This window comes from Arachis hypogaea, chromosome 18, assembly GCF_003086295.3.
Source record: "Arachis hypogaea cultivar Tifrunner chromosome 18, arahy.Tifrunner.gnm2.J5K5, whole genome shotgun sequence".
Classification (NCBI taxonomy): Eukaryota; Viridiplantae; Streptophyta; class Magnoliopsida; order Fabales; family Fabaceae; genus Arachis; species Arachis hypogaea.
The window spans coordinates 837,430-848,762 of record NC_092053.1 but is presented as its reverse complement, the minus strand read 5'-3'; the positions used below and the strand labels follow the sequence as shown (position 1 = coordinate 848,762).

General features: G+C 31.0%; 2 protein-coding genes and 1 long non-coding RNA gene across 3 annotated transcripts; 2 read left to right on the top strand and 1 right to left on the bottom strand.

Annotated features, from left to right (window-relative positions):
* Nucleotides 1-1,961: 1,961 nt before the first annotated feature.
* Nucleotides 1,962-3,453, top strand: LOC140173191 (auxin-responsive protein IAA11-like). Its single transcript, XM_072225558.1, has 5 exons — nucleotides 1,962-2,267; nucleotides 2,576-2,745; nucleotides 2,829-2,916; nucleotides 3,027-3,095; nucleotides 3,223-3,453. Exons 1-4 carry the CDS (start codon nucleotides 2,149-2,151, stop codon nucleotides 3,070-3,072), a joined length of 423 nt encoding a protein of 140 aa, XP_072081659.1. The 5' UTR covers nucleotides 1,962-2,148; the 3' UTR covers nucleotides 3,073-3,095; nucleotides 3,223-3,453.
* An 842-nt stretch (nucleotides 3,454-4,295) lies between these two features.
* Nucleotides 4,296-5,047, top strand: LOC114925839 (uncharacterized). Its single transcript, XR_003815636.2, has 2 exons — nucleotides 4,296-4,718; nucleotides 4,804-5,047. It is a non-coding gene; the product is annotated as an uncharacterized lncRNA (long non-coding RNA).
* Nucleotides 5,048-5,757: 710 nt separating this feature from the next.
* On the bottom strand, nucleotides 5,758-10,757 carry LOC112772352 (cyclin-A2-4). The gene is made up of 12 exons (XM_025817285.3): nucleotides 10,558-10,757; nucleotides 9,212-9,543; nucleotides 8,947-9,103; nucleotides 8,571-8,725; nucleotides 8,118-8,210; nucleotides 7,758-7,891; nucleotides 7,464-7,539; nucleotides 7,167-7,243; nucleotides 7,029-7,062; nucleotides 6,785-6,934; nucleotides 6,574-6,708; nucleotides 5,758-6,342 (listed from the first exon to the last, which is right to left on the bottom strand). Exons 2-12 carry the CDS (start codon nucleotides 9,482-9,484, stop codon nucleotides 6,289-6,291), a joined length of 1,338 nt encoding a protein of 445 aa, XP_025673070.1. The 5' UTR covers nucleotides 9,485-9,543; nucleotides 10,558-10,757; the 3' UTR covers nucleotides 5,758-6,288.
* Between the last annotated feature and the right edge of the window lie 576 nt (nucleotides 10,758-11,333).

Genomic DNA, 11,333 nt, shown 5'->3' with positions numbered 1-11,333 from the left:
GATTCAGATAATTTGTAAGTTCACCCAAAAACAGAAAAAAAAAAGAAAAAAAATTAAGAAAATACATAGACAAATTAAACACAAGTAACTAACTCTAATAGATTGTAGAGTAGCTAGTATAGTACATAAGTTTTAATTAAACATAAACACATGCACGAACAATGGCGATCGTTAAGGTGCACGCATGGCTCTCAATGTCTCCCTCCAACGAATTTAGTTTATCGATAATTAAGAATTAAGAATAACAATACAATGAAAGGAACTGTTTTTTTTTTTTATGTATTATTGTAGCATTATTCATTGCATGAGGTCACTTCCGTAATCGGATTTTAGAACATATGGTTCATTAATTTTTCGGGTAAGTTTTTATAATCGGTCCGCTACGTTACTAACAGATTATCTGCCAACTTCTGCCAACTCTTATTTATAATTGTGTTTTATAGAAGTGTGTTCGTAGATGTGTCTAATAAAAATGTCTTTTTTATAACTGTGTTTAGTAGACGTGTCTTTATAGATATATTTTCTAGATGTGTCTCTTTATATATATATTTAAAATATATTAATTATTAGACACATCTACGAACACACTTCCAAGAAACACAAATATAAATAAGAGTTGGCAAAAGTTGACGAATAATATGTTGGTATCTATACTTTTCCTTTTATAATATGTCTACACACGCATAACAAAGCTACAAAAGGATGCACATAGTCGTTTCAGAATTATCTTGATAAAAGTTATTATTATTATTTTAGTAGAATATTTTTTTAGGATAATTATTCTTAAAAGAATATTTATTATGAGGATGAAATATATTATAAGAATACTTTTAACCAATATATAATTAAGAACTCTATTTTGGTTATGTAACTTTAATATAAGGGATCCACTCACGTAAAGACGCTTAAAACGTCTTTTTTTAAAAACACTTTTTAATAATTAAAATTTAACCTATATAATTGATTAAATTGTATTAATTTTTGTCAAAATTAGACCAAATAAACTGATTTGACCGAAAAATCGATAAACCAAATCTTGAACCAATTTAAATTAATATTTTTTATAAAAATGATTATAATACCCCTATTATAGAAAATGACTTAAAATATTTCTATTATATATTTTAAAAATTTTAAATCCTAATCTTTCTCTTCTCTCTATGCCATCATTAAATTAGAATTTAGAATTTAGAATTTTCAAAATTAATATATATAATAAAAATATTTTAGTCATTTTTTATAATAAAAATATTAAGCCATTTTCTATAAAAAAAGAATATCAATTTAGATCGATTCAAGATTTGATTTATCAAATTTTTTGTCAACTCAGTTTGTTTGGTTTAATTTTAATAAAAATAATATAATTTAATCAATTATATAAGTTAAATTTTAATTATTAAAAAGCGTCTTTAAAAAAAGATATTTTAAGCATCTTTATTTGAGTGACTCCCTTAATATATAAAGAAGAAATGGCATACTTAATTAATTAGTTCATCATTTTTGTTTATACTCGCTACAAACTAATCCATAATATAATGCATATTTAAATGAAGGAATAAGAAAACATGTGCTTTAATATATTTGCCATATAAAAAAATAATCAATTCATTAATACGTCTAATAATAATGCAACACATAAGACTTCTTGGGTAAATGCATGCATATGGTAATTTCGTTGTTTCATACTATATTCTTTTTCATCTCATATTTTCTCCACTTTTTTTTTTTGTATATGATAAATCAATAGAGAGCATATATAAGGCCATAGCTAGCCATGCTTCTTCAACAATAGAAGTAATCAATACAGAACATATCTTACTAATAGTAGAAGAAAGACTAATCACAAAAACTAGTACAATTACACTTTTACTGTTTTGTAATAAGAAAAACTAATCAATGAATTGAGTCTTCTATGCCATCAATTATATCCTTTTTAGGGTTGAACAGGGAATTAGATTTTTGATTTTGTGTTGGCCCTAATTAGAATAGTCCTCTTTTTCTCTCTCTCTTTCTCTCTGCTTGGAATTTTTTCTTTTTAAGAATAGAAAAGAATAATGTGTGATTATATATAGGTATAGTTAGTTTCTCCAAACCCAAAAGAAAAGAAGAGAAGAAAAAAAGTACTTGACTTACTTACACAAAGCGCCAATGGCCATGTTGGACGTTGACTTTAAGCTCAGCCTCTCTCTTCCCGGTACTCAAACCGGAGCCACCAAACGCTGCCGCCGCTTTTCGGAGGAGGACACCGTTGATCTTCTTCATCCCAAGTAAGCTTGTTTTAAGTTAGGATACTGTGATAAGAGCTGCATGCGATGATTATTGTTAGAGATATAATTATTTATGTTATTTTTTTATCAGTTTAAATTAAAAAAAATGATATTATGTCAAAGTATGAACAATTTTTAGTAATTCCTAAAAAAATAATAGGTAAATAAAGAAAAAATAAAATTATGTAAAAAAATAAGTAAATTTAAAAATTTTATTATTTAAATGTGTTAAAAATATAATTATTCATATTGTATGTTATTATTAATTTAAAATTTTAGGAGGATTAGTATCATGACATCACGTGCAGGGCACAGACGGTGGGGTGGCCGCCGGTGATGAGGGCAAACAGAAAGTGTGGCGTGAAGGTGGGTGTGGACGGAGCACCATATCTAAGAAAAGTGGATCTTGAAGTGTATGAAAGTTATGAACAGCTCTTCAAGGCATTGGAGACTATGTTTTGTTGCTCAACCATTATTTGTACGTTTTCATTTAATTTGATTCATTCATGATTATTGGTATTATTGATGAGAGTAATTAAATGGGTGTTTTTGTAAGTGTAGGTAATGAGAATAAGGTGATGGATAATTATATGCCAACTTATGAGGACAAAGACGGTGATTGGATGTTAGTTGGTGATGTACCTTGGGAGTAATTACTAATTACCACCTCTTATATTATATCCATATGTTTCATTATTTTCTTTCCTCATTAAATAACTCATTTCTCACCTGCTTTGATTTCTTGTATTTTCTTTTTAGGATGTTCGTTGAATCATGCAAGAGAATAAGACTCATGATAAAGTAGACCCCTTAGCTTGGCTCACTAAGGTTAATTATTTTTGCCAAACATGATGAGAGCTTGATTATTATTATTATTATTATTATTATTATTATTATTATTATTATTATTATTATATATGCCTCTAATTATATACCTGTGCACATAACATTGCAGGTATACCGTACTGCTCAACTTAGAAGAATATAATCTAGTTTAGTTAGCTAAATTAGCTATATATATAGTTATATGATAGTAAATATATAAGATCCAGAGTGTATATTATAGACAGACTACATACACTTTCCGCTTTGGATTGTTTGTGTATTTGTGTTCTGTTTTTTTTTTTTAAGTATATTTTAAGATTATTATTCTATTGGTATATATGATGTTTGTTAATTAAGGATATGGTTTATGTTATGAACAAATCATAAACTTAGTATTTGTATTCTATTATACATGTTATAGATTACCAACTTTGTTTAAAATTGGGATAAAAAAATTAATAGCCCCCCTTCCAACAAATTAAAGGTATCAGCATGTAGATGGATTGTCCTTCTATTTAAGCAGATTATTTCAGTCACCAAAAAAAAAAGGAATCGACGGATCTGAGCTCCATTTATGGGTGAGTGTCTCGCTGGATAATGGGTTGCTACATGTACAAGATGAGATTTAAACCTCCGACACTTGTTTAAGCAGAGAGTGAGCTGACACTCGACCAACCCTAGTTGATTTATACTTGAAGCCCAATTTAATAAATCGATCACGTTTTGCTGCTATTCTTTTTTTCTTTTTCTTTTTTTTGCATCTTTGTAGAACTTTGATATAGACCTAAAACGGACCATGAAACAGAGCATTTGGAAGTCTATTAATTATTGGTGCATTAAAAACAAACTTGTTTCTGACCCAAAAAACAAATATCTAGTTGGACCAAGGGAAATATATAATTTGCAGTGGGAAACATTTTTCCACTTCCATAAAAAATTGATCTTTTATAATGAATTTCTCACGGCACAAATATCCCTCGGGTTTGAAAGTTACTTCACATGATGAATTCTTGCTGATGAATGGTTTTGAACTTTGAATGAAGGAGTGTAAAAAACATGACAGTTGATAAATGACAACAATAAATATAAGCACGGAACAGTGTATACTTTGGTATCATATATATATGGATATAGTTATGATGGACGGTTATTGTCCAGCTGTACTTATATTAATATAAGTGACATGAATTTGAATGAAAGAATAGTGGATATTGGTTTATTTTGCATTTTGAATTTTGTATGGTTGAATGTTGAGGTTTCTTTTTAGGTAGGAATTAAGGGTTAGAATTGAATTGTACAAGAAAGCAACTACCTGATCATGATTTATCATTCATTAATACACAACTACTTTACATAAAGAACTGAATTTTTTAAATATATGTTACTTAATTGAGAGTGAATGAAGCTTCTAACTAACTAACAACCATAATAAGTGTTTATTATTTAGCTTGTGCAGTTGTGATTATAAATACATGACCAAAATGAATTGCATTATTCATCATCATCATCTTCTTATTCAACTGTGTTTGAGAACATGACAGGGGGATCTGCACCAGCACAGCAACAGATGTCGTATTATGATCATGTTCAGATGCGACACGAGGAGAAAGGAATCTTCTATGCTTGGTGTGTTACTTCATCCTTTGGTTTGTGTTACTTCTCAGTTCTTCAATTCCTTCTTTGACATGTGATTCAATTTTGATTGGTTCAGTTTGTTTACCCTGTGTTGCTGCTTCTGCTGCTATGAGAGTTGTGAATGCTGCTTGGAACGTACCTGTTGTTGCTGTCCCTAGCTACCTATCCTTATTACTTTATCACATAACCTTGTACTTCGGTTTTAGTTTACTAAACTTGGATGTTTCTGTTATCATAGTTTACCATTGTCTTATATATGATTCCAAGTTGCTTATTATATTTAATTAACCAAATAAGAGATAATTATTTTACAATAATTATATACTTACATTTACTCATCCACACTACATCCACAAATATATATATATATATATATATATATATATATATATATATATATATATATATATATATCACAAATGGTTTCTTTTTATGTTATCCATGAAAAAATCATGGTTTTAAAAGTTGAAATAAATAAGCCTTTGTTAGGATGACAAAGAGGAAGTGAATTAAAGGTTCTCTTAATCCTCTAGTCCAACCATGAGTCTAAAAGTTATTAGTCAAAGTCTTCTAAAATAGAGTCTACCACTGGAAAATGTAAATTGTGGGATGCCATTTGATTTAGTTATAATTTGTAATTTATAATACATATATATAATATAATCACCTTAAAAATGGTTTGAATTGAATCCACAGAAAATATTATTATCAAGTTAGGCTCTATACATTATCTTCTTTGAGTGCGATTCTTCTTTAGACCATACGTTAACGCAAAATGCTTGTGCACTGAACTTTTTTTTTTTTGCATTGACTTTTTCTACAAATTTTTAAATTTAATATCAAAATGCATATAACATAGTTACATAGTGCACGAAAAGAAATGCAATTTTCAGGGAAAATCTTATCCAACATAACAAAAACTTGAAAATTTTCAAACAGCTTTTTTTTTCAACCTTTAAAAAAAAAAGAATCATACATAACTAAAAAATGAAATTCTGTATTTAAGAACTCAATTAACCTGGGTATCTACTATCTACTAAACCTGCAAGAATATGCATTTCATCATTTGATTGCCTACACAGAAATGAACTGTAGCCATAAAATCCTCAACTATGACAAAAATTTCAGAGGACCTAATAACTAGGGCTTCAGAATCTCATTGTTACACTATAATAACAAGAACAATCCTTTTTTGGCTACAATACTTCAAAATATTCCCTTTTTTTTGCTACATTACTTCAAAACATTCCCCTTTTTTTTGCTACATTACTTCAAAACATGCCTATGCAACATGCTTGTGATTGTGACCTTGGTGTTCATTCAATGTCAGACAACTTAAGCAAGGATCCCAACAAAAGGTCACCAAATGTATATACAAAAAGATATTAAAGAATATAGACAGGAACACTTGAACTAAACTTGGAGGGAGAATTAGATTAGTCTTGATTGAGAAGGCTTTTGACTAACAAAATAAGGTGTTTTTCCTTCTGATGTGCACATATCTCTGTTACAGTTAAGGCCTTAAGGGTCCTTTGCTTTGATTTGTAAATTATCTATAGCTTCAGAACAGTGTGTCAAGCAATTCAGGTGATGACAAAGCCGCTACACATTTGAACTGCGAGAGAAATTTTCATAATGAAACACCATGCAAGTTACTTACTAGTACATATGATTCATATATATGATGTCCTGAAACAAGGAGATGAAATATAGCCTGTTGTTTCTATTTTCATTTTTAGCATTTTCTGTTTCTATCTATCTATAATGTGAAGGAAAAAAGTATAAATAAGAAATGAAAACGAAAGCCAAGAAGGTTCGGCTAGTTTCAATTCCTAATCTTTCATACCTTCTCTTGCTCATACTTGGTGCGGATGGCGGTTAAAGGGCAGTCATTGCTATTCAGCTGTAGATCCCGTAATGCAAGAACTGTGGTTTTCAAGTCTGATGGTTTATAAGAGGCATAGTGTTGAAGAGTTGGATTCTGAAAAGAAAAATGGTGGTCAGATTTTCTTTATGTGAGTAAATTCATAAGGGAAATGGCAGTGACAAACACATACCCATGGATAGCTTGACCGATCTAAAGTCCATCTAGCAAGAAATACAGCAGATGCCGCAATCATAGAAGGACGGAAATTTAAGAAACCATAGTTCATAAGTGTTAGTTCAGCAAGGTAATTTGCCAGGAACTCCAATTCGAAGCTCGGGCTCTGCAATTTTTTAGGCAGGCGATTAGTAATACACAAATCAAAACAATGTGGCATGTTCTAGACCAAGCAGCCATGTCAAAGTTGAATCTTTCACCTCGTAAGAAGCTTGTGCTGCCCGAAGAAACCTCCTACGAAACCAAGGATGAGTACGGACAATTGAATGAGGTTTCAACATAACATTTTATTTTATTTTAAAAAATATTTTTTAAATGAAAAATATGTTAACAAGTACCTGAGGAAAGTTTTTGTAGTGGGAGTAAATAGTTTATATGATGAGGACTTCAACACTTCAGTCTCCATTTTTCGTACCTGCCATTCAGATTATTTATCAATGCAATAACTCCAGTTATTTTGATAATAAGGCTCCACAACATACATTGAATTCAAGCCACAAAGGATATGGTAGATGGGCTTGATATTCTAAGTTCTCTTGTTGGGATAGGAATGAAATTGCAGTTTACTATTTGAGCGTATATTTTGTATTTTGCCATTAATCACACTAGTTCAAACTTGAAAAAGCAAGGCGTACCTCCTCTTTTGTGTATGTGTTGTCTGTGATGAAGCAGAATTCTTCAATGCGTGGGGCATTAATTTCTTCGTATTTCCTTTAATCATACAAAAACAAAAACATTTCATATGAAAGCCTAATCTTAATGTCAACAAAGTAACAGACACTAAATTTCCTTGAAAGACCAATAACCAACATAGAAACAACAATAATTTATGATACAAGTACACAACGAACATGAATGCATATGTTTGTAGAGGAATGCTAACAGAATCAGAAGGTAAAAGGTCAACTTCGCTGACCCGAATAACTTACGAGGCAATTAGCATGCAGGTTATGCCAAGCAACTGAAGTCGTCGTCTTTCAATGTAAGTTTGAGAGAGAAACCAGTCTATGAGATATACAGTGAGGTAAAGAGTATCCGGGACCAATTTATACTCCTCAGAGACCTGATAACAAAGTTAAATGTGAATTAAAAGCAGCATTCATATTGCATCGACTAGGAAAATTGAACCAAAAGAAAAACATGAAAGAATAAAAACAAAATAAGTTAATATCTACAAGCATGCAAGAAAGGAATCAGCATCAGTGACTTCACAGACTCTGCTAAGTTCCTATTTTCAGTGAACACTTGATAGTTTGAACTTCTTAAAGATATTAGAAAGTTATACAAACCTCTACAAGCCAATCAACCAGTATCCCACGCATGCTTTGTGTTATATCTTGCTGTACTGTTTCCATGTAGTTAGGATAAGGCCTTCTTGATAGCTGAAAAATAAATGTTTGACATATTTTATGAAACAGCTGACAAGAAGAATGTTATGGAAAGTTCAAAACTAACAAATTTTACTTCTCAAAAATGAGTTGGAAACCAAATATTAAAGCAATTCTTCAATTGACTAGATGTTGCAAAAATCAAACTATCAATTGCAAATTCAAAGCAAAGTTTTTACATTAGGAATGCAGAATAAATTCTAAAACCCTGAACAGGAAAAGGCTGGCAGTAAAAATAAACATGAAGATATTCTTGTAACTTCCAATGCAAGTCATTAGTAGAGACAACAAGATTTCTGTATTGGACAGAAGAAGATTGTTTTATTATAAGTGCAGGGCATTTATTTCACAAACCTCAGCAATACGCAAGTTTTTGTAGATATCAGTCGCATAGAAGCTGCACAATTGGGGATCTTCAAAATCCGCATCAATGTCAGTGATATCTGGTCCCTTTGATACATTTAGAAGTTCATAAACACCACTCTTCTCGGCTGCAGCCATTTGTACATCTGAGAACAACACACAAAAAGAGTGCATCAACTAACTAAAAAATGATTTCCTTTACGAAGCTCATGAAGAGATTCAATTATCCTTTTATGATTTAAGGTGGTGTATTTAAGCAATGGGCAGACATGTCCAACTCTAAAGTATATTATGATATGCCGGGATCCAACATATTACTATAGCAGTCTTGTTGCCAGAAAAAAGGGGGGGGGGGGGGGGGGAGTACCTTTCTTTTGAGAAATCAAAAGAAGAAGTGCATTGTTTGCGTTATTAACTGAGCACGTAGCATCTTCCGGCCTAAGCCCTGAGTGGGGCAAACTCTTCTCTTTAAGTACTTTGGAAACACCACTTGGACCAGCCTTATCCAGCTTGCCTTTCTTAGACTGAAAATAAGTTACAGGGGATATATTAGCATCATAAGTAAGGGAAATGTTAAATTCAAACAGTTGAGTTTTTAACAGGAAATGGTGGATGCATGGCAAGTTAGCAACCTGAATTTTAGGTGCATTCAAACAGCCCTTGCCTTTAGTTTCACAGAAAATGTTAGACACATCCTGAAGAGCAGCCCTCTTTTTACGTGGAAGGCATGCATTATCCGAAACTGCTCTTTTTGGATTGCCTTTTACAAGCTGCTTCTCTTTTTGTTGTGAAACCCCCTTTGAAGGAGGCAATTGCCCAGATGCAAGAAATGCAGCAGCTTGAGCTCGAGTCAATCGACGAGGGAGGTCTCCAACGTTCCTGGTTACATTGTTTTCTTTCTTCATGACGACAATATTCAGTAGAACAGAGGAAATTATGGACACAAAATCTTGATGTGTGAATCCTGTGACAGAAAAATGAAATTATGAAACAGGAAAGCCAAAAAAAAATCTATATGTATGTTTTAGTGATCAGATTTTTAAAGTTGACCAGCAAGCTAGCATCAAAGGAATACACTTAAATTCATCATAATTTTGCAGTCTCCTGGTCCATCTTTTCAAATGCAGAACAGAGTTAATTTTGAATTTGGTATGTTATAATAATGATTTAAAAAAACAGCATATCGATGCAATATGGTGAGACTAGTTAACAATTAAGATCAGTGCCTAATTTAAGCTTCCATCATGCTGTTGATTTTGTGTCAATAAAGTAATTAGTTAATATAAGAACTCTCTTGTATTTTGAAATACAAATCCTCTCATCAAACTTAGAATAATGTAAAAAATGAAAAAAATAAAATAAAATAAAAAATAAGAAAAAGGGGCAAAACTTTAAGTTAGATATAGAATGACTAATACAAATGCAGAAGAAGTGCACATTACAAAAATAGAATGAACTAGGTCAATATAGAGTGCAAATTACATTTATAAAGTGTTGGAGCAGAAGAAAAAGAAACCCCAAATCAATTTTAGAGTGACAACCAACTTTCCTCTGCAATTGCAAAAGCATACATTCCAGAAAAAATACACACATTGTAAGAAGAGAAATAACTATGTTTATATACAAATGTAATCTTATTTTTTCAGCATCACAGGTTCCACAGCTTCAGATTAGTAGTTTTCTTCACTTGATGGGAAAAATTGCAGTCAAAAAATGAGAAGAAAAGAAATGAAAAGAAAAGAAATCAAGACTCGGACTTTACTTTTTCCCTTCTCTTACTGAGGCATTTTATCATACACCCATCAGACATAAAGAACTAAACATCAAAACCCAAATCAGCATTGAAGCAACATTACCACCTTCCCAAACCCAGTCACCCAGAAACACAAACATGTTCAAGAACGTAACATTTCTTGAAAGACAAAGATTCTCAAGATGTTGCAAGAAAGACAATGGATTTGTATGCATGAAGAAGGACCTGATTGGGTGTCTATAGTGCAAGCTCCACCACCTCCATTGAAGAGAGAGAGAAAGCTCAGAAAAAGTCAGAAACCACAAACAAGAAGAGCGTCCTTGCAATGTTTGTTGGGGAACAAGCGTGAGAGCGGGATGTGGGTTGGGTTTAAAAATCTTTATGGAAGACATGGACGAGGATAAAAAAAATTAATATAGTTTTCTGAAATAAATAATAATTCTGTGGAGTATATAGTAGTATATGTTAATACCAATTATTTAATAAGACTTTAGTGGACTATTCAATTTTTGTTTGACCCAAAAAAGTTAAAAGCCAATTGAGTGATGGTGAAGAAAAACATCATATGACCATTTCCTTTTTGTCCATTTATGTATGCCATGTTATCTTTTATCTAAAGTTTTATTTAGTATTTTATTATTTAATCTATTTAAGAATATCTTTAGTAATAATTCTTAAAGCATTTGTTGGTAAGAATATATCTTTTTATAAAAATACTATTTATACACCAATATAACTATTAAAATCAGTCAGTAATATATTTATGTATAAATATATGTATAATTTAATTTATTTTTAATATTGATTTTGATATACTCCTAACGTAGTCGATCTTTTTAATTACATCTCTTCTTATATTTTTAACTCACCTCATCAATTGAAATAAACTAGTTAATTGATAAAATTAGTGACTAAATTAGTCTTTATATTTTTAACTCACATCATCAATTGAAATAAACTAGTTAATTGATAAGATTAATAACTAAATTAGTCCAAATACA

Excerpts from the sequence above, each read along its gene's own strand:
- LOC140173191 (XM_072225558.1), top strand. The coding sequence starts at position 2,149 with ATGGCCATGTTGGACGTTGACTTTAAGCTCAGCCTCTCTCTTCCCGGT. Across the intron at positions 2,268-2,575 it reads GTTGATCTTCTTCATCCCAA|GGCACAGACGGTGGGGTGGC; the intron begins GTAAGCTTGTTT and ends CATCACGTGCAG. Across the intron at positions 2,917-3,026 it reads GTTGGTGATGTACCTTGGGA|GATGTTCGTTGAATCATGCA; the intron begins GTAATTACTAAT and ends TTTTCTTTTTAG.
- LOC112772352 (XM_025817285.3), bottom strand. The coding sequence starts at position 9,484 with ATGAAGAAAGAAAACAATGTAACCAGGAACGTTGGAGACCTCCCTCGT. Across the intron at positions 8,726-8,946 it reads TTTGATTTCTCAAAAGAAAG|ATGTACAAATGGCTGCAGCC; the intron begins GTACTCCCCCCC and ends TGTTGTTCTCAG. Across the intron at positions 6,935-7,028 it reads CAGCACAAGCTTCTTACGAG|AGCCCGAGCTTCGAATTGGA; the intron begins GTGAAAGATTCA and ends AAAAAATTGCAG.